Consider the following 26,429-nt stretch of genomic DNA (forward strand, 5'->3'; position numbering starts at 1 on the left):
CAATCTGTTGAAAATTATCCCATTTTTTTGAGAACTTCCAGGCAGTTGTTCAGAGAGAAGGCTAAATCCTACAGTCTGAGATGGACATTCACTAAATGGAGACTCTTTTTCCATGCTTCTGCAGCAGAAGAAAATCACACTTTGTATTCTGAGTCTTATTTCATTTCTTCTAGCTGTGAATTTGGGGAAATGTACACTGGAAATCACATCATATCTAGTTATGGACAGTGTTGTGTATTAATTGGGAGTATAACATTTGCCTGCTGACTGCTTGGTTTTTTGGTTTTTGTTTTTTTCCCTGGTAAATAAGCCTAGGCCTGAGTGTTCACAAACTGAAAAAAACATGGGTTCACAGGGGAAAAGGAAGCACTGAGCCTGAATAAGCACAAGTATACACACTGTCTTTTCTGGTTTGATTTACATGGGAGTTAGAGGTTTTTTGTATTTATTTTTTGGGGGGGAGGATGGTTAGGGGTATTGCAGTGTGTTAGTAAGATTCTCTTAATTTGAATACAGGAGAGACTTGAGACTTGTTAGACCAAATGGAATATCCGTGGTCCAGTGATCTCTGAAAATACTTTGTAAGAGCAGATGGATAGATTTTTAAAGATTCGTTTAGCTGGCAGTTTGCCTGCTCATCTACTCCCTTTAAAGTCAGTGGGTGGGCCTGGCTCAGTGCAGGGAAGTGGAAGCTCAGGTCAGGAACCTTAATCTAACCTGAGCAGGCTGATTGACAGCAGGGGAGAGATCGCTATCTGACCCAATCATGGGGACATGAACTCCTTTGAAAAGTGGCCTGTCTGGGCCAGTGTCCTCTGCTCATTAAGTGGATGCCTGGCACAGGGATGGTTGGATTACCTGTGTAATAGAAACCCTTAAAAGTCTAGTGGCTAGATTGGGAAACAAGAGAGTTGAGTTCTGCACTTTCCCCCAACTTGTATTCTGATCTTGGGAAACTCGCTTAATTCCTCTGGGCATCGGTTTCCTCATCTGTAAAATTAAATAATTAGAGTAGTAGACCTTCTCAGAGAGTCCTTCTAGTTCTGTGTTCCTTGAAATCTGGGACTCTGTTGGCACTTTCTGTTTGCTTTAATAATACCATTGGCAAATTAGTATTAGCCTTGATGAAAATGTCTATAAGGTTTAAAGTAGGAGCTTGAAAGAGTTAATTGAACAAAAGTATTACAGGGATAGAAACCAAAAAGCTTATTTTGAAATATTGGACCTTATGCTAAATTAGCCTGTTACGTTAATGAGTAAAAGAGAAATCTCTAGGTGATTTCTTGTAGCATTTTGGATGAGGCAGCTTCAGCACTGTTTGAACTGTTTGCATGTTTAGTGCATGTGCTTGACTAGGATTGTAATGCTTATATAATGCTCTTTAGAATTACCAAATAAGAGTTTCTTTAATCCTCTACATATCTTTCGAGTCAGGCTGTTGGGGATAGGACCCGTTTAGTTGTAAAGAAGACAGCCCATCCTTAATTGGGGCAAGATTTGTGAGGGAGTTTTAAGAAAACAGTAAGAAGGCAGTGGATATTTACTGAGTGTCTCCTGTGTGCTAGCACCATTTTAGGTGCTGGGCTTAGAGCAGAAACAAAAGTTTTTAGTCTCAAGGAGCTAACTTCCTAGTGAGAGAAGACAGACTTGAAACTTGTTTTAATAACACAACAGTAACTATTAATGTTATGGAAAAGATAAAACCACTGTTGTAGAGAATAGTGGGCCATGATGGATGGAGTGCGCTTCTTTAACTAGAGAGTTTGGAAAGATGGGAATAATAGGAAGTAAGGAGGTGGGGAGTGTGAAGAGCTGAGTTTCAGTTTGTCTTCCACAGCCTTTGAACTCTAAACTGTGCCTCTGAGGTCACAGAGGTGTATCAGGAGTTGTGCGTGCTAAGGATAAGAGGATGGTCAAACTGATGCCCACCCACCTCAACTGTGCTTCAACCAGAGCAGTTCTGGTTTTGTTTTGTTTTTTTGTTTTAAATATTGGGATTATATTTTTTTAAAAAGTGGTCTTTTGCTTTGAAGATTTGGAAAACAACTGCCTTGGAATAAACCAGTTATGTTCATTCTTGCCTCTTAGTGCCTTAACTCTTATGTTTTAGCAGTTGTGATAGGCAGAATAATGACTCCCCAAAGACATCAAGTCCTAATCCCTGCAACCTGTAAATTTAACTTTCAAGGAAAAGGAGTCTTTGTAGATGTGATCAAATTAAAGATCTTGCAATGAGGTGATTATCTTGGATTATTTGGGTGAGCACTAATGCAAACACCGATAAGAGGAGGGGGAGAGATTTGAGAGACAGAAAGAAGAAAGCAGTGTGACCACAGAGTCCGAGGTTGGAGTAATGCAGCCACAAGCCAGGGAATGCCAGCAGCCACCAGAAGCTAGAAGAGATGAGGATTGGATTCTCCCCTAGAGCCTCTGGAGGTGCCCTGCTGACATTTTGATTTTGGACCATTGATACTTATTTCAAATTTCTGGCCTCCAGATCCGTGAGAGAATAAATATAGTAGTTATGTTAAATTGTGTGTTCCTTGTTATCAGCAGCTCTTTTATTTAGTATTACCTTTTCCACTGAGTCTAACTCAGTGCTTTAGATGTTATAACTGTATTCCAGGTACCTACTGATGCATAACAAACACCCCAAAACTTAGTGGCTTAAAATAGCAACAATGTGTTATTTCTCACAATTCTGTGGGTTGGCTGGGTTCAGCTGGGTGGTTCTTCTTCACCATGTGGTGTCATCTGGGATCACTTAGGTGGCTGCATTCATCTGAGACCTCAGCTGGCGCTGGAATGATCAAGATGGCTTCACACTCTCATATCTAGAACCTCAACTGGGGTCATAAATGACTGTGGGCTAGTGAGGCCTTTTTCTAGCAGGGTAGTCAAGTCTTCAAAAGAGTGAATATAGAAGCTGCCATGCCTCTTGAAGCCTAAGGCAGACCTGGTACAGCATCACTTCCACTGCCTTCTGTTGATCAAAGAAGTCACAGGCTAGACTAGAGGCAAGGGGAAAGGAAATAGACCCTCCCTCTGGAAGGGAGGGTAGGAGGAATTGCTGTTGGCCATCTTTGGAAACAGTCTACCACAAACTATTTAGAAAATGATTACTGAATTAACTATTGGAGGTAGACTGGTTCTGAGATTTTATAGACGATGGGATTCAACAAGAAATATTTTCTAAGAAAAAAATTTCTGGGACCTTGCTCACATGTGGTATTTAAGAGATGCGTGTTTACTGACCGACTGGCTGTGTTATGAGTGGGAATGTATTTTTGGGCCAGTGATTTCACAGGAGGAATGGCAAGGCACTTCCAGAACTAAGACCTTTCAATTCCCTCTCTGGATATAGTATAGTGATGGCTTATTTTTTGATTTGGGTGATTCTCCACCTGGAAAGCAGTTCCTGAAGGGAAGGATTAGAAAAGCATTTGACAAGTCCAAGAATTTTCATGGCTGTCTACAGAGGATAGGAAGGGAAATGAGACTGGCAGGTGACCTGGTCAGTCAAGTGCACTTAGAACAGTGGCCCTGAAGAAGATGCCTTTCCTTTAACTTCCTGCATGATTTTCCTGAAATTTAATAACAGGTCTTCCTGGTGGAATCATTGCAGTGATTACAAGTGCTTGTTGAGTGTGAGATTCTGACCCTGGGACCACTGACGTCTCTTCTGTCCAATCACTCGTTCTTTTTTAACCACTATGCTCTAGGGAGAAATGCTGGTGTCAGCCCCAGTCAGAGGTGGGGAGAGGATTCTAGGAACAGAGTCAGAGATGGTCCTCCTGGTGGGATTCCAAACCCAGATTTATTTTTTTATTGTTTCTATTTTATTAGTTGCATTTGATCATCCTTTGAAATGTGTGTGTATACTTTGTCTTCTTTGTGGGTTGTTTCCATTTGGGGTACTGTTTTTCTTAAGATGAGCTTGCTGTTTTTAATCAGCAATCACTGTGGTAAGGAGACATAGGCCCTTAGCTGATTTCTCTCCTCCGGGGTGGTTTTATAGGCCAGAATCTGGGGAGTAGCTAGGCTCTCATAGTTTATTAGGTTCCCATTTGAAATACGGACTGAAAACCTCCAGAATTTTGCCTTCAGCATTTGTTTTCATCTAATGACCAGGTTTATGGTGTTTGCTCCATGGCCTGTGAATAAGTCCTATTTTTTTAAAACTGGGCACAAGCTATGCCTTTGCTGCTGTTTACTATGCAGTTCCTTGCTCCTGCATGTTGTTGCTTGCCTTTTCTGGCTTTCTCTTTTTATACCTTTGTACATGACTCTGTTGATCACTGTTCCTGAGATGATTGAGAATGATAAGGGATATGTATGTAGGAATTGAGGGGTGAACAGACCTTATTTTTACTTTTAATGTGTTTCACCAAATGCTTCTTTTCATTGCTTGATAGTTTTCATCGGGATGCTTTTGTGAAGCTCAGAAGCATGTGCTTCTGGCATTTCAACTTTTCATATGTGTGGCAGATCTTAGGACAGGGCCTCTAAGAGAAATAGAAACTTGATTCAGGTGAAGGTTTTTCTAGGCTGTGGGATGGCAGGCTGGATTCAAAGCCTACCAAAATGGCAAAAGCTCAGATGCTCTTAAAAACTAGACTCTCAGCATTACCAAGATTAGATGTGGAATGTGCAGACAGAGAGAAGCTCTGAACGTGGCTGGAGTAGGGATTGCCTTCCACACATGGTTTAGCCAAGATGTGGACGAGTCATTCTGGGTTGGTGTCTGGGTTAGAGCCCCAGACATATGAACAGAAGAGAAGCACAAAGAGTGTACCACACAGAAGCTCCTACATTAAAATGGGCTCAGATCAATATGAAACAGTGTTCTTGATATATTGTTAAGTGTAAAAGGCAGATTATAGAACAGTATATAAGGGGGAGAAAGGTGTAGATAGCCATCAAAACAGACTGGCAGCTGTCTTTGGGTGCTGAGTTGGAGGTGATTTTCAGATTTTTCTTTGCAGTGGTCTTTATTATCTAATTTTTCCTCAATAAACAAGTAGCGCTAGAATAATTTTTAAAAAGCTTTTAAAATAAAACAAAATGGTGCCAGGCAGACGTTTTCATTCATTTGGGAAACCGGTCTTGCCTGCCTGCTTTGTTCTAGGCCCCGGCTGGGCTCTGGAGGAGTCAGGCAGAGGAGCGCCTTGGTGGAGCTCACAGCCACTCTGTGCTCCTGGCACCTTATTCTTGGTACTAGGCAAGCAGATTTCCTCAAGGATCTTCTGTGTTTCCCCAAGGGCCTCTCCTCGGTTGTGCCTGTGTAATTCTTGCCTGATGGGATGGGGAATAACTCACCTTTTGTATAGACTGACAGTCCCAAGGTTAAAGCTGCTTTATTCTCACCCTCTATCCTGGCTTGTTTGTTTTCATCTATGCCTGTTTTTTCCCATTCACAATTTTTGGTGGTTTCCTATTGTCTTCCTAGGAGCTTGAACTTACAGAGGTTCAGTTTTTCCTTTTTAGTTATCACTTCTCTTGTTTTCGTAAAGTTGCTGGGCTAGTTTTTTGCCATATAGATAAATAGGTTTGAAATACCTGTCACTGGAGAATTTACCCCCCAGGGCTTGCTATATCTATGGAGGTAACCTGTCAGCCTGTTTGCTTATTTGGGTAAACTAGAATTGCAGTTTACAAACCAGTGAGACAAGGTTTATGTATTTGTGTTTAAGAAAATTTCAAGCCCTGGCAGGATGCTCAATTTATTAATTCAAATGATGATTCTGAATGTCCTTAGATACAGCTGACGCACTTTAAAAAATTATTGATTTGTTACCATCTTTTTTTTTTTTTTTTAATTATTTATTTTTATTTTTCCCCCAAAGCCCCAGTAGATAGTTGTATGTCATAGTTGCACATCCTTCTAGTTGCTGTATGTGGGACGTGGCCTCAGCATGGCCGGAGAAGCGGTGCGTCGGTGTGTGCCCGGGATCTGAACCCAGGCCGCCAGCATCAGAGTGTGAGTACGTAACCGCTAAGCCACGGGGCCGGCCCAGATTTGTTACCATCTTAGTTATAATTCCTTTTCTCCTTGACTGTGTCAAGGACTCTGTCCTTCTGTTTTGCTTCATTTGCTTAGCAACTGTTTATTAGGCACTAGCTGTGAACTAATAAGCATCATACTTAGTATCTGAGATAATGTGGAAAAATAAGGTAGATATAGTCGGCCCATGCACAATGTATAATCCAATGAGAGAAATAAGCAAGTACATAGGAACTCTCATGTATGATATGCGACAAGTGCTATGATGGGGAGATTATAGCTTATAGAGTAACACCAGTAACAGGCAGCTAATCCAGATTTGAGACATCAGAGAAGGTATCCTGGAAGAAGTTGGCCTAAGCCGCAAATTGAAGGATTATCTGGAGTTGGTCTGGGTTAGGGGAGAGGAGAAGTGTTCCTAGCAGAAAGTCCATTTGCCAAGATCTGGAGACTAGAAAGAGCATGGAATGTTGATAGAACCAAAAGAAATTTTATATGGCTGGCTTGTGAAGGTGGAGAGGCAAAAAATGGGTGGACAAGTGAATCAGATTAAGCGGATTTAGCTTGTATATCAGGCTAAGGAGTTTAGACTTTATCCTAAAGGCAGAAGGGAGCCATTAATCTCATGTCACATGATTAGATTTGTATTTTAGAAAGAGAATTCTTATCACAGCAGAGAATTACAGAGGGGGAAGAGGTGAGGCAAAGAGATCAGGTGAGAGGCTGACACAATATCTAGGCAAGAGATAATAGCAGTCAGACTTGGGGTGGCAGCAATGGAGATGGAGAGAAGTGGATTCAACAGATGCTCTGGAGGTAGAAACAGCAAGATTTGCCTGTTGATTTTATGCATGGAGAGTTTTGGGCTTGGGAGGTTGGGTAGGTAGGTAGTTAGGTATCAGTTGTGGGGGTACCAATCGTTGAGAGAAGAAAAAAAGGCATAAGGCATAGGTTTGAGATTAAAAATTCTATATTAGAATTTTTTCTTCTCTGGCTAATATTATTTATTCCTTCATTGCCAAAATATTTACCAGTCAACCAACATTTATATAGTATTGTGCTGTGTATCAAGAGAGATGCAAGGAAATATAGATACGATCCCTTACCTATAGATGTTTATGCTCTAGTTGAGGTGAAAAGATAGACGTTTAGAGAATGTCCATTGAGTCACCACATTTCTGCTCTTTCTCTAGTCTAGTCTGTCTGCTCTTGTTACATCTTTCTCCTGTTCAGAAGTTTTCAATGCCTGTAAGACACAGGTGAAGCTACTTCATCTGGCATTCAAATTTCTAAAAAATTGTACTCCGTTCTACCTTTTCTACCTTCTCTTGTCATGGAGTCCTCTTTTCATCCAGCCAACTTATCTACCCATTTGGTTCTTGTACCTACCCACTCCCTTTATGCTGTCTTCTCTCCTTTTTAATCCATTCTTCTAATTTTTCAAGATTCATCTTGGTTTCCATGGTTCCCGCAAAACTTTCCCTAACCTCTCCAGCTCCCAATGATATCTTTTCCAACTCTATACTCTTATTGTGTCATTTATCTGACCCTTGCACTGGTTTGCCTTACATTCTTAGTTATATTCTATGTATATGCATTGTCTTCCTAATCAGATTTTAAGCTCCAAGAGCAGTGACTGTCTCACATTGTCTCATAGTATCTCCCATAGGACCTAGCACAGCGCTCAACATGAAGTATATAAGTATTTAGAAAAAATGTTTGCTACTTTCTTGAGAAAAATATGATCACATTTACAGTTTTGATTAGTTAGCAAGTGAGAGGTAATATTCGTGTGTTCCAGGAGTCAGAGGAAGAGATTCAAATATGGACTAAAATGGTTCCATGACCTTGTCCATTTATTGATTGATTGATTGAAGTATAATTGTCATACAATATCCTATTAGTTTCAGGTGTACATCATAGTGATTTGATATTTTTATATATTACAAAATGATCACCATGTAAGTCTAGTTACCTTCTGTCACCATACAAAGTTATCACAATATTATTAACTATATTTCCTATGCTATACATTACATCCTTGTGAATTATTTATTTTATAACTGGAAGTTTGTAACTCTTAATCCCCTTCACCTGTTTTGCCCACCCCCCAACTGGTAACCACTAGTTTGTTTACTGTATCTATGAGTCTATTTCTGTTTTGTTTTGTTTGTTCATTTGTTTTGTTTCTTAGATTCCACATATAAGTGAAATCACACAGTATTTGTCTTTGTCTGACATTTCACTTCACATAATACCCTCTACGTCCATCCATGTTGTCACAAATGGCAATATTTCATTCTTTGTTAAGGCTGAGTAATATTCCATTGTGTATATATACACCACATCTTCTTCATCCATTCATCTCCTGATGGACACTTAGGTTGCTTCCATATCTTGGCTATTGTAAATAATGCTGCAATGAATGTAGGGGTGCATATATCATTTTGAGTTAGTGTTTTCGTTTTCTTCGGGTAAATACCCAGAAGTAGAATTGCTGGATCATAGGGTAGTTCTATTTTTAATTTTTTGAGGAACCTTCATACTGTTTTACATAGTGGCTGCACCAATTTACATTCCCACCAACAGCATACAAGGGTTCCCTTTTCTTCACATCGTCATCAGCACTTAGCATTTTTTGTCTTTTTGATAATAGCCATTCTGACAAGTGTGAGGTGGTGTCTCTTTGTGGTTTTGATTTGCATTTCCCTGATAATTAGTGATGTTGAGCATCTTTTCATGTGCCTGTTGGCCATCTGTATGTCTTCTTTGGAAAAATGTCTATTCAAGTCCTCTGCCCATTGACCTTTTAAAATAAGACTAGATTACAGACCTATATGGGCAGCCCAAAACCTATGAACTGCCTCCACATAGACGTACTGTTACAAATGGTGATTCTCCACTCAGTGTAACCATAAAATGTAGTCATTGGTTAGTTGAGGGCTGGAATTAATATATTAGCATCCTAAATTCTGGATTCAAGATGCTGTAGACCTTTTGGTGTAGTTGAGAATTGGGGTGAGTGAAGTTTGAATAAGCCCCTTAGATCTGATATCTTCCTATGCCATACCTCTTTAGGCTCTGTTTTTTAATACACAGGAATTGTTAATATTGCATATCCTTCAGGCAGCACTCAATAAATATTTAGCCAAGTCTTTAGTAGTCCTTGTTGATGGAGAGTTGAGAGGATGCTACCCAGCAAGGACATGGAGCTCAACTCTTCTGTGTTTGCAGTGAATTGCAGCCCTGGCCTTTTAGGTGAGCGGAACCAGAAATAGGGTCAACATTTTCTCGACAATATCTTGGAACCTAAGAATGCTAGAATAGAAAGACATCTCCTGTATGCTCAGAGTACCTGAGCGAGGTCAAAATTCTTCTTAGAAAATAATTTCAGTTTTTCTTAAACCCTGACAGATGTACAGTTGATGCTTCAAAGTCCTACACCATTAAGCATAGAAACGATAATTTTAACAGAATGCTTTTAAAAGATGTAGTCAAAACCCACCAAGCTATTAAGAACAGTTAGTTAAAACATTCACCAAATGTTTAACTTTGAGTAATGTACCTTCTTCATATATCCTCCAAGATAGACTAGTTGGTAAATGTTTCCCAGGGTAGCTGAATAAGGTAATTCGCCGTTTGAGACAATTAGCTTTAATTCAAGTAAAACAATGACTTTAATTTTAGAATAGTATTTCCATAACCCTTTTCTCTGGCAGTGTTGTGGACAGCAGAGCCAGTTATTTTTCTATGCAATTTCTAGATCATGGTAATACAATCATAAGGTCTGCTTAAGTGAGAATACTTGTTTTTCTGACTCCCCCAGGAGATATCAGGCCATTAAGGAATGACTTAACTCCCCTAGAAATTAGTAACCGATTCCTCAAGAAGATATTTCCAGGTTTTGTGGTAGAGATGGAGAGATTCTGTATGGGCAAGCATACTCAGGGATCCCATTGCTGAACTTACACAGTTTTACCTTTAAGTGGTTACACTAAAAATGGAAACTGATGTCCTTGGCTAGTTTTGCTTGGAGGCAGTAAAGAATGTAACAATAGCCTGTAGTGTGATGGTTTTGCCTTCTCCCTGTGTAAAACATTGACCCTGCAAAACCCAAGTGTGCAACTTATTAACAAGGAAATTTACATATGTCATAGTTTATAACAGCAAGAAACTGGTAACAACCAAAAGGCCTATCATTAGGGATTAAGTCAGTTACGTTCAACCATACAGTGGATTACTCTGCAGCTGTTAAATGGAAAGAAATAGATCAATGTTGCCTGATAGTGAATGATTTCACAGATATAGTTTAGATGAAAAAAAATAAAGGTGCACAGCAGTCTATATAATATGCATATTTATGGAGGGAAAAAGCCAAACTAAAAGTATGTACTTGTATGCGCTAAATTTTTTTTTTTTAAGATTTTATTTATTTATTTATTTTCCCCCCAAAGCTCCAGTGGATAGTTGTGTGTCATAGCTGCACATCCTTCTAGTTGCTGTATGTGGGACGCGGCCTCAGCATGGCCAGAGAAGCAGTGCGTCGGTGTGCGCCTGGGATCCGAACCCGGGCCGCCAGCAGCGGAGCGCGAGCACCTAACCGCTAAGCCACGGGGCTGGCCGGCGCTAAATTTTTAAAAAAGAAAGCTAAGATGCTTTTGCATAGTTTTCTATAAGGAGGGCCACTGAGGGGTCTAATTGTGTTTAACATTTGCATTTATTATTTTTTTACATAAAAATATCTAATAAAATGAGCACATTTTAAAGAAAATGTCCAATAAATGTTCAATAAATTTGTAATTTGGAATGGAGTAAGGACTTTCTCTGTTTTAAAAAAATTTTGATTTTACTGAATATGAAATAGGTACAAAAGAAAACTTATACAGTGTGCATAAGATTTAAAGAGTAACTATGTAACAAACACTTTTGGATTCACCACCTAGCTTAAGAAATGGAACATTACTTTTGAAGCCCCTTATATGTTCCTTCCTAATCCCATTTCCTTTCTGTCTCCCTTGGAGAGAAGTGATTACTTCTCTCAATTTTGTTTTTATTTATTCCTTTGCTTTTCATTTCTTTATCACATAAATTTGTTTCCCTAAGCAATATACTATTTAATGGTGCTTTGTTGTAAACTTTATATAGAAGGATTATATTGCATATGTTCTTCTGTAACTTGCTTTTTTCACTTAGCAATATGTTCCTGAGATTCCCTTGTGTTGTTGCATGTGTCTGTAGTTCATTTATATTTACTACTGTACATTATTCCATTGTGTGAGTATACCACAGTTTATTCGCTCCACTGTTGGTGGACATAGGGCTGCTATGCATGTGCTTGTACCAGCCTTCTGCTGCCAATGTCCAAGAGTTTATTAGGTCATTTACCTAGTGATATCATTTCTGAGTCACTGGGTGAAAACATCTGTGGCCTTCAAGAAAATGCCATATTATTTTTCAAAATTGTTGTAGTAATTTTTCATTTCCATCAACAGTGGCTGAAAATTCCAGTACTTGGTATTGTCAAACTTTTTAATCTTTGCCAATTTGAGGATATAAAGTGGTCTGTCAGTATAGTTGAACATCTTTTCTTATGTTTATTGGCCACTAATGTTTATCTTCTGTGAATTGTATTTTGATAGGTTTTGTCCATTTTTGTATTGAGTTATTTGCCTTGTACTTACTGATTCACTGGAGTTCTTCATATATTCTGAATACTAATTATGTAATTCTCAGTTACATGTATTACAAATTTTCTCCTCATTTTTGGCTTGTCAAATAAAAATTTTTACTTTTAATTTTTAAAAAACTTCTTATGGGAATTTTTAACATAAAGTGAAAAGACTAGTTTAACTAACCCCTGTATATCCATCACTCAACTTCAACAAGTATGAACATTTTGCTGATCTTAATTTATCCATTTCTTGCCCTCCCAAAAAGGAGGTCACAGACACCATATCATTTTTTCTGTAAATACTTAAGTGTGCATTACTGATTGATAAGAGAATTTAAAAAGAAACACCACCGTGCTGTTATCACATCTAACAAAGTTAATAATTCCTTAATATTCAAATTTTCCTAATTGTCTTAGAAATGTCTTTTTATAGTTGGTTTGTTAGACTCAGGATCCAAACAAGATCCACATGTTGCATTTAATCATTTTTAGTTTCATAGTCTTTTAAGTCTCTTAGTCTCCTAAATCTCTTTTATTCCATAACATTTCATACTTCTCCTCAGCCAAAAATACTTTGTGCATATATTATTTTGTATTTTTCTTTGTTTTTTTGTGTACAAAATTTAAAAATATATATTAACTGATGTAGTTGTATGCATCAATTTTTGCTACTAGTTGATGCTTTTTGCATCTTGTTCAATAAATTCTATTCTCGATAGTCTTTTAAAGAGTTTAGCAGTTTTACTTTTTACTTCTAAGTCTGGAATTTAATTTTGTATATAGTAGAAGGTTAAAGTCCAATTTTAATTTTGTCCGTGTGGATAATTAGTTATCACAGCACCTATGATCTTTGTAGTACTATCGCCTGCAGTACCAGCTCTTTCATAAATCAAGTTTTCATATATGTGTGTGTGTGTTGCTATGCTCTCTATTCTATTTCATTGGTCTGCTTGTCACCACAGTGTCGTAATTACTAAAGTTTTATATTATTTCTAGCTACCAATTGGTAGCTAGATTGGGTGAGTCCTCCAACCTTGTTCTTCAAGATTGTCTTTGCTATTCTTGGCCATTGGTGCATCTTATATGTATTTTAGAATTTGGTTGTACAGTTACACACACACACAATTACTATTTTTATTGCAATTGCATTGAACTTGGGGAGAATTTCATCTATATAATATTGAATCTTCTTACCCATGAACATGGTACATCTCTCCTATTTAAGGTGTATATCTTTTCTTACAGCATCTCCCTATTAAAAATATGATACACCAATGTAGAAAAGAAGAACCTTGACCTCTACCTCACACCATGTACAAAAATTAATTTGAAATGGGTCATAGATCTCAACATAAAAGCTAAAACTATAGAACTTCTAGAAGAAAACAGAATATCTTTGTGATGTTGGGATAGGCAGAGATTTCATCGGCCATAGAAAGTATGAATTATAAAAGAAAAAAAATGATCCAATTATTGGACTTCATCAAAATTTTAAAACTTCTCATCAAAAGTTATTATTAAGAAAATAAATTGGCAAGGCACAGACTAGGAGAAAGTGCATGCATTGCATATATATGGCAAAGGAAACAAGCAATTTAATTTAAAAATGGGCAAAATCTTGGATAGATACTTCACAAAAGGCCATACCAATGACCTAAGCACATGAAAATCTTGAACATCATTAGTCATCAAGGAAATGCAAATCAAAATAACAAGGAGATACCTCTGCATACCCACTAGAGTGGCTAAAATGGAAAAAGATGAAAAAACAAAGACAATAGCAAATGTTGGAAAGGATGTAGAGCTACTAGAACTCTTACTTATTGTTTTGGGGAATGTAAAATGCTATAATTATTTTGGAAAACTATCAGTTTCCTAAAATGTTAAACATACTCCAGTTTTATTCTCAGATATTTATCTAAGAGAAATGAAAACATATGTCCACAAAAAACCTTGTACAAGAATGGTGATAGCAGCTTTATTCATGATAGCCAACACATGGAAACAGTCCGTGTCTGTCAAGAGGAGAATGGATAAACAAACTTTGTATTTTCATACAATGGAATACTACTCAACAAAAAAAGAATCAAACTATTGATACATCGAATAACATGGATGAATCTGATAAACATTTTATGCTGAGTGAAAAAAGCCAGACACAAAAAATTATGTAATGTTGTTACATTTATATGAAATTCTAGAATAGACAAAAACCAAAGTGTGATGATAGAAATCAAGTCATCGTTGGGGATTGAAAGTTGGAGATTGGGAGTTGACTAGGAAGGGGCACAAGGGAACTTTCTGAGATGATGGAAATTTTCTGAGTCTTCATAGGAATGTGGATTACATGAATGTATGCATTTGTGAAAATGGATCGAATGTTAACACTTAAGATTTGAGCATTTCACTGTGTGTAAAATATACCTTAATTTAAAAAAAATAAGATATTTCGGGGCTCCATTAGTAGGAGGATACATCTAGAGTTGATAAGAGGGATCAAGTTAGGGAATATTTATGCCACCCCTTCAGAATAGTTCTTTAATAGTTATGGAGACAAAATTTTTACTAAATGCTATATTTAGCTTGAAATTTTTGGTCACTTGTACAGTCTGAGGAACTATTTTTAGCATCTTGTCAGAGTTCAAGAGTAGTTTATAAAGATGGAAAAGGTAATCCTCACAGATGTCAGCTGGGATTACATCTCTAGAACCTCACACACCAAGTCTGTATTTCTGATAACCATTCTCCAGACCAGCGGGTCTCAACTAGGGATCTTTTTTGCCTCAGAGTACATTTCGCAATGTCCAGAGACATTTTTGATTGTTATGACTGCAGAGAAGGTGTCGTACTACTGGCATCTAGTGGGTAGAAGCTACGGAGGCTGCTAAACATTCTACAACGCATGGGACAGCCCCTCACAACAAAGAATTAAATTATCTGGTCCAGAATGTCATTGGTGCCAACTTTGAGAAACCTTGTTCTAGACCTGGCCTTATTACTGAAGCTGAGACGGTCTTAGTCAATCACATGTTGACTATATTCATAGTCCAAATCAATTGTGGAAACTTGGCATTTTCACAAATTACATAGTTCCTCCCTGACAGAATTTAATATCAAATATTTGTAAATATACGTAATCTTAAATTTTGAGATAAAATTCCATGCATTAAGAGCACTTCCAAAATCAAAATTAAACGTATTGTTTCTATTGATTTTTAAATTATTCAGATGTAGGTTTTGTTCTTAACTTTATTTCATTAAATATTCAAACAAATGACCTTAGTTATCTTTCTTTAAGAAAATAAATGAATAAAAAGGCTTTATTATCAAATCGGAGGAAATAAATGATAGTAATTTATCTTTTTTTTCCCCTCCCTCCACAGAATGACAGGGAGCGAATTTTTCTCTCGTTTCCCAGAACTCTATCCCTTTCTCCTCAAGCAGTTGGAAGCTGTAGCCAATACTGTGGAAAGGTAAGAAGAGAAGAGGGTGGGGCAAAGTGAAATCAGGGATGTGAATTACTTTATTAATTGAGATTTTCCCTCCACGCAACAGTTTTAATTAACTCCTTCCTTGTAACATAGATAGATTTTTTATTTTTTATTTAATAATTTTATTTATTTATTTATTTATTTTCCCCCAAAGCCCCAGCAGATAGTTGTATGTCATAGTTGCACATCCTTCTAGTTGCTGTATGTGGGATGCGGCCTCAGCATGGCTGGAGAAGCGGTGCGTCGGTGCGCGCCCGGGATCCAAACCCCAGCCGCCAGCAGCGAAGCGCACACACTTAACCACTAAGCCACTGGGCCGGCCCTAGATAGATTTTTTAACAAGTGCTTTTTTATTACATCATGTTGCCTAACTCTCTATAGTAGATTTGTACCTGAGAAGTTGTATAAAATCCTGTTTTTGTATTATAGTTTATATTTTTAAAATCCTGTTTTATATTAAATTTTATCAAATTTAATCCTGTTTTTGAAACACATGGTGATTTCTTCTGTAAAGAATCATTTTCTTCCTACTATATTTAAAAAATATGTGTTTACATATTGTTTGCTTTAATGCACACCTGTCATTTTTTATTACTGACCTGTTACAGCGGACCATTGTGAAACTGCCGCAATTAACTGACTAATATGGTCACCTCTTATCAGACATGGTACTTGGTCTACCTGAGCAAACATGGCCAGTGACCCTAGAAACACAAAATAAAGCCGTTAAGAGGACTTCCAGTCTGATCAGGGCAGATAGAAAAGTTCACCATTATCTCTTAATCACGTTCTATGGCTAGTAGTGGAATTTTGGTATGGACATCTTAGAACATGTGCTTTTTTATTCTTTCAGCAATTTTTGCACTTGGTATGAATTTATACTAATTATAATGGGAAAATAAAATAACATCAATGAATTTTACTTCTGCTTATGATACATTTCCTCATGTTAGTAATTTGTGCCGACAGGCTTTTTTGGCCCAAGTAAGTGACTGTCCATGCTTTCTTAAGTACATTTGGATGTTGAGAGTTTTGCATAGCATATTGTGGAACAGGCACCACTCTACTGTATGAACAGCTCAAATCAAAACAGCAGACTTGATTATCAAATGATTAGCTTTGAGGAGAGAATCGCATGTAAAAGCCCAAACCTGATTGCCAGTAGTTCCTCCTTATTTGCACATTCGGAATATACGAAGTGAATGAAGGGAAAAAAAGAAAACTATCCCTTGATCATAGAGAGTCTCACTTTATATACATATTTATTTAATGAGAAAAATGTTTAAGATAGTACCTCACCTCTTAAATTTTAATCTTTTATGTACAATAATTTTTTTTCAGTGGTACAGGAGAACTAAACCGACACCCAAGCATGTTTCTCTTACTGTTGGTGTTGGGGAGACTCTACCCTTCCCCGATGGATGGCACCTATTCTGCTCTCAGCCTGGCCCCTTTTATTCCCTTCATTATGAGGTAGCGTATGCTTCATGGAAATAATAGGGTGGGCATGGGTTCTTTATGGGGGTATTTCATCTTGTTCTTATGTCATAAATTATAGATTTTTTTACTTTGGGACAGGTCTTGTGAAAGCAGGGGCTTGGGGTTTATTGCCGTTGCCCCCAACTAGTCTCCAGTGTTTCAGAGGAAAGCGCTTATATGGTGGATGCCGGAGCTCGTATCTCCTGTTTAAGTAATGTTTCTGTGGAGCCCTGCCTGCTAATGGATGTGTGGTGATGACTGGAGATACCCGCTTTTGAAAAACACAGCCTGGATGTTTGCATTATCCCTGTGTTGGGCCTAGCCAACATGGGGCAGGGTTGGTCCTCGCGTATATCCCCAGTCCAGGGACTCAGGAGGACAACTGGCTCCTTACTCCAGAGGAGTTTGCTAGTGGGTACGAGGGGTAGCATCTAGATAGCAATCCCGTGTAGCAGAAGTTCACTTCCCACTCATCTTCTCTTTCAAGCTTGGAGTACCTTAGAAAGGGCCATGCATACATTTGTGCATGGAAGCACGTGCTAACAGGCTTTTCTGCTTCTTGGGCCTATTATCCCTTTCTCTGTTACATTTTTTGAGGCATTTGCCAACTTCTGATCGCCTTTTTCATTTTAGATCAAAGGCCTCAATAGATAGGCCTCCAAAAAGTATTGAAATTTTCTTATGAAATATTTCAGATACCCTGTCATATTAGTTAGCTTTTACCTTTCTGCTTATCTCTTGACAAAACAGCACCTTCATTTTTATGAGTATCTACCAAAAATTGAAATAGACTTACAGCAGAAGGATAAAATATACTAAACTCAAGAGAGAGTGTTGTTTATGTGGTGTCCTGGGCTCCACTTCCTGGTTTCATAGAGCTGACTGATGCATTTTAATGTGAGAAACCATTAAACACGAGATTCTGGCATGTGATTGCTGTAGCCATTTGTTTGTGCCAAGCCCTGGCTGTGGCTGTGTTATCTGCGATCAGAGATGACTCACTCAGATTGGTTTTGTTTCCTGATACACAAATTTACCGGTCTCCCTTATCCAGCATTTGGTGATTCATTTTAGGAATTTGGGTTGTAAATATTACTTTCAGCAGTTAAAAATTGTACTTTCACATATAACTGGAAAGAACTAAAAATTGTAAAGAAAGTTGGTGGGAAGGGGGAAGGCACATGCACAGAGTAACAGTGTGCGTTAGAAACAGAGACACGCTTTAGCACTTGGTCATCCTGTGTTGAGAACATTCAGTTTGTGGAAGTTTATTACTAATCAATCTGTTATGTGTTGCATCCTAGTAACCAGAAATTACTACATTGAAAGTGTCCTTCCTAACTGTTATTTATTAGTTTACATATAATCAGAATGCTCATATTACTAATTAATTCAGAGCACTTATTACATATAACAAAGATTGCTTTAATATAGAAGATTTAAATATTGCCTTAAAAGCCAGTGTACTTAGTGCGTCATTTTTTTAAATTCAGAAGGCACAAAATAAGTGTACAATTATCCTGTCTTTCCACTGAAAATGCCTTGGTCAATAGTTGCTTTCTACTTGAATAAAGATTCATACAGCACCACCACCAGCAGAAGTGCCACAATTGATTCCTTAGAGTGTCAATAGGCTCTGATTTATTGAATGTCCATGTGTGTTATAGAACAGTGTTTCTCAAACTTTAAGAGGTAAACATCTCGCTTGGGAATCTCATAAATTCTGATTCTGTATGTCTGAGTGGGGCCTGAGAGTCTGCATTTCAAACCAACTTCCGGGTAATGCTAATGCTACTAACCCTGTAGATCACACTGAGCAGCAAGATTAAATTTGGAATATTAAACTCAAACATTATCAGAATCATACACACACACAGATGATTTTAATAAACTAGACAGTGGTAGGGTCGTACTTGGTACTTGGTTAGGCCATTTAGGGGGTATATAAGAAGTAGATTTTGGGGCTGGCCCAGTGGCGCAAGCGGTTAAGTGCGTGCGCTCCTCTGTGGCAGCCCGGAGTTCGCTGGTTCGGATCCCGGGTGTACACCGGCGCACCGCTTGTCAGGCCACGCTGTGGCAGGCGTCCCATATAAAGTGGAAGAAGATGGGCATGGATGTTAGCTCAGGGCCAGTGTTCCTCAGCAAAAAGAGGAGGATTGGCAGATGTTAGCTCAGGGCCGATCTTCCTCACAAAAAAAAAAAAAGAAGTAGATTTTGACCCAGGAATGCAGAGAACAAGCAAGAAAGTATTCTGAGCAGAGAGGTCGGTAGGACAGAGACCAGGCTTTGTTGAGCCCTGACTGTTTGCCAGGCACTAAACTGGGCATCTTGCTTACAATGACTTTGAGAGGAGGTGTTATTACCCTCATTTTCCTGTTGAGGAAATTGAGGTTTAGAGAGTGAGTCAGTTATAGAGCTGGAATATGAAACCAAGAGTATAAAGCTTGTCAAGAAGGTTGGGTGTCCTCTTTCTATTATACCAAAATGACCAGCTCCCTTTTGTGTAGCCAAGAGCTTTAGCTACACTGAGTAGGCCCTGAAATTTACGCTACTAGGAGAGATGAGGAGCCTATATTCAGAGTCAGTGGATCTGAGTACAGGCTGTTTTCTGGATATAGAAGTCATGTCCCCACTAGCAGTGGGATCCGCTTCTTACTTTGCTTTTCCAGTAGTGAGGGTGGCTTCCTTGGATGCAGCCATTCTCTCAGGCTCACATCTGTGGGGTCATTCGCTGGGGTAAAGGGGTTGGTCAGTGGCCAGGTATAGAGGAAGGCTGGCTTTTCTTCTTTGACAGTCTTCTGTGGTGCAGTGGTAGGACCCTAGGCTTAGAGTTAGAAAACCCAGTTTTGGGTTTCATTAGCCTATTACAGGGACACCCATGTGCTACCCTAAAATGTTCACAGTCACACTAGGGAGATGAACTGTAAACAGATTATTTTAAAATAGTGAATTTGATAAAACTACGTTTTGACTTAAATTACTTCTGAGAAACTTATTCATGAAGAAAGTGTAAGATTGATCATAAAACCTATATCATTCTTGGGCCGGCCCCGTGGCTTAGTGGTTAAGTGCGCATGCTCCGCTGCTGGTGGCCCGGGTTCGGATCCCGGGCGCGCACCGACGCACTGCTTCTCCGGCTGTGCAGGGGCTGCGTCCCACATACAGCAACTAGAAGGATGTGCAGCTATGACATACAACTATCTACTGGGGCTTTGGGGGGGTGGGGTGGAATAAATAAATAAAATCTTAAAAAAGTATTAAGAAACAAAACAAAAAACCTATATCATTCTAGGCAGTATTTGTGGTTCTAGTCCTGGTAAAGATTGGGCTCTTTTGACTTGGAATAATAGCTGAAAAGATGGATGTATGCACAAGTGGATGAGTGGTGTTTTATTTTTGTAGTATTACTAATGTTAATTTATGTATTTGGAGGAGCTCTAATCAGGCTCTTAGATACTCTGAGTTTCGCTAAAGAGAAATTTGTCAGCTAGTGGGAGTAGCCAAAGGTTGCCCTGACCGTGGGTGCTAAAGTGAGGTGCACAGTGAGAAGATAAAAAGCCTCAATGACAGCTTTTTCTTCCCTTTGATTTGTGTGTCCTTACCTGCCATATCTTTCCTCTCTGTAAGGTATTATTTGTATTTTTTCCCTTATCCCACATTTGGGAGTATAAACTTAGATCTCTCTTGATTTTCTTTGTTGACTTAAGTCTTAGAATATGTCTGATTCGGATTTTCCACAGTTATGCCTGAGTGCTGTTGTGACTGTTGCAGCATCTTGGAAAAAAATGATAATGTTAATCCCAACGTTGTTTGCGAGTTTTTTTTTTTTTAATCCAGTGTGTGTTATGTCTCTGGTGCTGTGCTGGATCCATATACACAGCCCTGTCCCATGTGCGTGCACTGCCTTCAGTTTAAGGCCATTCACTCTTCTGTTCAGATACCACGAAGCAGAGTGATTCGTGCTTTAAAGGGACCCGGCTGGCTCCCTGAATACAGCTCACCAGTGCCCACTTGTCTGGGGCTTTCCAAGACCAAAATGTCTCTGGACATGCACCTTTAAATTCCCTTTCACAAGCGAGTTTCAAGCTTGAATTGAAGAGCTGTAGGAAGCTGAATATGCCCCAAAGCTAGGTGACAGCATGGAGTCCTGCATAGAGTAAAGACCTTGGACTCAAGAGAACTGGTGCTAAGCTCTGCCCCTTATTCACTAGCTGTGACTCTTGGACAAGGCTGTTCACCCTCTCTGGACCAGTGTGGTACCTGTGTGTGTGAGGGTATCAGTTGAGACAAAAAGTGCCTTCTGTTGCTGATAACTGAGATCTCAGCATTGGATTAATACCTGTGGGAGAAATCCCTTCACTGCCTTTCATTCTCTCTTGTGCTTTTAAAAGGATCTCCCCACCCCACCCCACCTCTCTCTCCTTTTTTGGCTTCTTTTCATTGCAGATGACTTTCAGTATGTTTTTCCCCAAATCGTTTCAGTCATTGTTCACTTTAGATAAATTTTTAGTGAAATCTGCTTTTCTTTTCTCTGTGAAATATTGAGGTACAAATAACAACACAGTCTTAATTAAACACATGACAGTGGAAATCACCCATAGGGACCTATGCAGTAGAAACTTTTTTAGTTGAGATATTGAAAAAGATAGTCAACAAAAAAAAAATTGGAAAATACATGTTTTATATGTTTTTAAAATATTTCATGGAACCTTTTGATTGTACCTGTCTTAAAAAGGGAGGAGGGGTAGGGGGTATAAAAACTAAGAGGTAGTCAGGCCTTTTAAGCCCATGATATTGGGAAATAATACTAACTCTTGTTTCCTTTTCCTTGAAAGTGACATAATTCCAGGATTATCACTTTACTCCTTACCTAGGTTATGAAGTTGAAAGAATTTGTTTTCCATAGGGTCGAGCTGGAGTTTTTGCAGTAGACAATAGTTGGCTTCTACCTTCATTTGTGTTTGTAATACCGGGAATTCTCCTTCAAGGCTGCACATCACATTTCTATCTGCTCTGTCTTCCCAGAATCCTTGTAGATAAATAGAAGGCAGGATTTGCTTTATAAAGAGATAAATGAGGCAGAGAGCAGTTGAAACAATGCTGGGAAGGAAGACATGCCCTCTTCCCTTTCTCTCCATCTCAGCTTCTAATCATCTCTCATTTCTCTGAATGGCTGTAGCGTTTGTTACTTAAACCTCTTATCTTGCTGTTCATCATTACTGTTACCATACTGTAGTTTATATGCTCAATGCTTATTCTCTCCAAATAAATCTTAATCTCTTTCTATGCAGAAGCAGCTATGGGTTTTTTGGTTTGTTTTTGTTTTTTGGTACCTTTCTCTGCCTAGCCCCGGTTTAGGCACAGAGACTGAATTATTAACCTAAAAATGAAACTGATTGTGAATTGAGACATTTTGTGTCTTAGCAGCTCTGTGTGTCTATGAAGCACTAAGGGACTCTTAGTCTTACAATATTGGAGCCACGTTTTGTATCCCACTGGTTGTCAGTTATGTAGAAAGGAGGCTTGGCTCGGTTTTGTGTTTTTTACCTGGATTTGAGGAGGCTTGTATTCTAAATACAAGCTCTGACGTTTGCTTTTATTTTGACTTTACCTCTCTGGCCCTCTGTTTCCTTTTCTCTCAAGTTAAGGTGTTGGACTGGATATTACCTAGGTCGTGTCTGGCCTCATGAGCCTGAGACCTGAGGCCATCCTGGACTCTGTACTTCTCTTCACTGACTGCTGTCCAGTGAACTGCTCTAGAGGCCCACCCCTCATGACTACCCTGCTGCAACCTTTAGAGCCAAATGAGAGGAGCCTGGATTGATAAGAATAGAAGGAGGAGGGAGGTGCCATTTTTCTGTTGAAAGTCTTAGAATTATAAACAAGCCAAAACACAAGGGGGAAAGCCTCCCAGATTAATGTGGCATGAATAGGAGGGCCCCTGTGTGCTTCAGGCTGTCATTCTGTATAATGGGGATAATCCTGCTTACAAAATAGCAGATAAAAGCTCCTTGGTTTGCCCGTTAAGAAAAATTCTAGCGAGAGGAAGGGATTCATAGTATAATGGTGATAGAGAGAGGGCAGACTTTTTAAACTCCTGCTTTAGCTTGTCTCTGCTGGTAAAATAGAAGGAAGACCAAGAAGCCAGATGTAGGCAAGGTAATGGAACAGAGCACTGTCTCATGTGAATGAAGGCAAATCCCTGGACCCACATAACTTATAGCCTCAGGTGCAAATGAGCGTTGAATTTCGGGAAAATGTGGCATGGGAATGTGATGCTAGGAGCTTGCAGAAGGATTTTCAAAAGAGAGGGAAAAAGGCATATTTTATCAGTGACCCAACAATTGTGTTGATATTGATTGTTTTCAACTGAATCATTCAATGTATTACTTGCAAGTCCTTCACATTTTACTTGCTGAGAGCTAGTAAGGATTCCCTAAGAATAAGTCATGCCTGAGTCACCTCATTGTTTTGATGGGATTACTAGTCTGAAAGATGAGGACAATGCTGCTTTATTCAACATTTGAATTGCTAACTAAAGACAGACTAGATTGCATGCTTATCAGGTTTGTATATAAAATAAATATAGTAGATGATGGAATCAAAATTCACATAGTCTTTAAGCATAGGAGTGACAAACACAAATTCAGGCTAGTGACCATTAACTCTGTGTGTCTGGGGAGGAAGAGGATGAAACTGAGGAAGCACATACCAGGAGCTTCAGTTTTATTTGTAATGTATGCTTAACTGGGTTCTGGGCAAATGCTTGATTGTCATATTATTCTCTATACTCTTTTCTTTCTTTCTTTTTTTTTTTTGCTGAGGAAGATTCACCCTGAGCTAACATCTGTGCCAATCTTCCTCTATTTTGTATGTGGGTTGCTGCCACAGCATGGCTGCCAATGAGTGGTGTAGACCCATGCCCAGGAACCAAACCTGGGCCGCCAAAGCGGAGCACGCTGAACTTAACCATCAGGCCACGGGGCCGGCCCCCTATACTCTTTTTTATTTGATAGGTCTGATGTAGTCCATAAGTGAAAAATAAAAATCAAAATATCCTTGGAAGACTAGATTGATGGGCTGAGACAATATATTGAGATAACATTTAATAGAGGTATGTATCATATTCTGATTTTTTAAAGAAAAATAAAAATTGTATACATACTGAGTGAGAGTTCTCTGGCTTCGTAGCAGTTTTTATGACAAAAATCTTAGGGAGTGGGATTTCCTGGTGAGCTCTAAGGAAGCAGTGTGACACAGTTGCTCCTTTCAGATAATGAAGGCTATAGTGCCCCTGAACTCTGCTGGTCAGACTAAATCCCATCATTCTGCTTATTACGTTATTCTTCTCTGGGCTCCCCATTTTAGGAGGGTGACTGATAAACTAATATTTATCCAGAGAAGGTGACCAAGATGAGGAGGAAACGAAACATCTGGAAATAGTTAGGCTGGAAAAGACTTACTTAGAGGCAACATGATAATGGTCTTTACATCCTTGAGAGGCTGCCATATGGCAGAAGGCACATAATTTCTCTTTTGTGCTCCCAATGGGAAAGTAGGAGATAGATTTCAGATTTTAATATAAAGAAGAATTTGTGAAAGTTAGCATTCTCCATCAAGATAATAAGCAGATTTCCATAATACTGAGCTGCCAGTCATTGAAAGTGTTCATGGAAAACTGATCACATATTGAGCATATTTTTTAAAGGATTTCTGCAGTGCATCCGAGGTTGGGCTAGATGACCATTCAAGGCATCTTTTTGGGATGTCTTATTTGAGAACAGCTGAACAACTCAGCTGTAGATTCTAAATGTGCAGTGAATGAAATGATAAACCTGCCTCTAAACCTGAAACACATACTTATACATTTTTATTTATGAGTTCCTCAATCTGCCAAAGAAAAGAAGTTGGGGTGCCATTCTTGGCATGGCCCACAGGGTCACGGTGGTTTGTTCCTACATGGTGCCCTCCAGGAGTTAATCCACTTAAATTTAGCTTCTAAGTAATTTCTATAACTTTGTTCTGGATAGTTCTGAAAACATTTTTTTGGCCTATGGGATGTTATGTCTGAAAAGCATTCCATATTAATTTAATTATCTTTTTTTTGTGGTTGCTGTATTTTTCTCCATTCCAGATGTTGGCTTAAGCCACATTTGTTTTCTGACAAGTACAAGGAACATGAGTCTTTCAGGAAAGTCAGAGATGCTTTTCTGAAGAGTTTATTAAAATGGATAACTCTTTGTTGTCCAAACTTACCAAAGGATCTTCTTTGAACAGAGATGCCTGTAGAGAGAATACAGGAATCCCCAAGCCTAGCCTGTTATAAGTAGAAACACCTGAGAATAGGACTTTGCTAATGCTGTTAATGTCGAACTTCTTCCTGCCTTCTGAAGTCCAGAACTCCACCCCATCTGTGGTTACTGCTAAATTCCTTGAGGTTTAGAGAAGGAGGTTAAAGGTTAGGTGTCTCCCTATACCATTCTGATCTGCTAACAATGGTTGGATGAAATAAGGGATCTGCCATCCCATCAACTTGTAGAAACCTTGACCTCTGGTTTTACTAGTGTGACTCTGATTAGAGGTCAAGCTTTGGGCAAGATGGTCAAGATGCAGATGTTCAGTTCTGCTCAGGGTTTTTTCAGCTGCTCAGTTTTCCTCTTTGCCTATAAGCCAAACCTGCGCCCACTCCTTACTTTCATATAGACTTGTAAATGACCCTAGTCATGACTTTCCTTGGGGCTATTGTTGCATTACAGAGAGAAATATTTTGAAATAAAGCGAGGAAACTTGGTGGTGGAATTTTAGGCCTCACATAAGGGAAGACCTGTAAGTGGAGATTGGCAAGTTGTTTCCTAAAGCTGGTGAAATCACAGTTTGGGCAGCTACCTACTCGGCCTGCTTTTTACCGTGGCCCTGCCTAGCTAGTGCTTTATTTGGAGGACTGTGCTCATGGTCTTCTGAATTTCCGAATTCCACCCTGGGGTAGCTGAGGTTCAGCGTGTGGAATGAAATCATGTTTTCTGCATTGTGTGGCTCCTTTGCAAAGAGTTCTGGCATAAAAAGATACTTTGTCATCTGTCACCAATTTTTATCTCTCATTTCCTAGAGAGGGCTCCAGCCAACTTCATCTCTGGTGCCAGATCTCTTTAAGACCATTTTCTAAATAGGTTTTTGAACAAAAGGAATGAGGAGTTCACCTCTTATGGAATGCATTGACAGAGCAAGCTAGAAAAACAAAACTTGTAGGGACCAGCTTTCCTTCAGTGTTATCTGTTACTTCAGCAGGCCAATTCAGGTCGTGTTAGAACAAGTGATTTGATCTGCAAACAGCCTCATTCTTAGGTGAAATTTCTGACAATAATGATAATCCATGGTCTATTGCTGCCATTCACTCTAAAACTTAGAATCCAATCAGTTAGTAGATTAACCAAGTAGTTGTTAAACATCCATTGTGTACCTACCTAGTGTTAGGTCTTGGATAAGATGCAAAACAAAGAAAAAAGGTCTTCATCCTTGAAGAACTTACAGTCTAGCTAGTGAGGGAAATCCCATGCTTGTGAACCTGACATACTGTGTATTAACCTCTTAATTATGTGATGGATGCACTAAGGACCAAGGGCCTGTAAGGAAGGGGAAGAGCACTAGTGAGTTGGAGAAGTTCAAGAGGCTTTCCTAAGGCAGGAAAAAAATATAGGAATTCAGTCTGCCATCTCGAGGACTTTTTAGATATCACCCATGGTGATTAGCAGCTCATGTGAGAGGAGAGAAAAGTCATGCTGTCCCC

At 39.0% G+C, this 26,429-nt stretch overlaps 1 protein-coding gene across 3 annotated transcripts in view; it reads left to right on the plus strand.

The window, feature by feature from the left end:
• Positions 1 to 26,429, plus strand: part of THADA (THADA armadillo repeat containing) — a 313,262-nt gene that overhangs the window by 119,071 nt on the left and 167,762 nt on the right. For 2 of the 3 annotated variants that reach the window (XM_087436834.1, XM_014792321.2), the window contains exons 27-28: positions 15,059 to 15,148; positions 16,508 to 16,639. In XM_087436834.1, the coding sequence (XP_087292960.1) occupies positions 15,059 to 15,148; positions 16,508 to 16,639 (222 nt within the window). The remainder of the gene's footprint in view (positions 1 to 15,058; positions 15,149 to 16,507; positions 16,640 to 26,429) is intronic. The other variant, XM_087436835.1, reaches the window with a different exon arrangement.

The sequence above is a fragment of the Ceratotherium simum genome, chromosome 11, assembly GCF_057802395.1.
Source record: "Ceratotherium simum simum isolate JZ-2026a chromosome 11, ASM5780239v1, whole genome shotgun sequence".
Taxonomy (NCBI): Eukaryota; Metazoa; Chordata; class Mammalia; order Perissodactyla; family Rhinocerotidae; genus Ceratotherium; species Ceratotherium simum.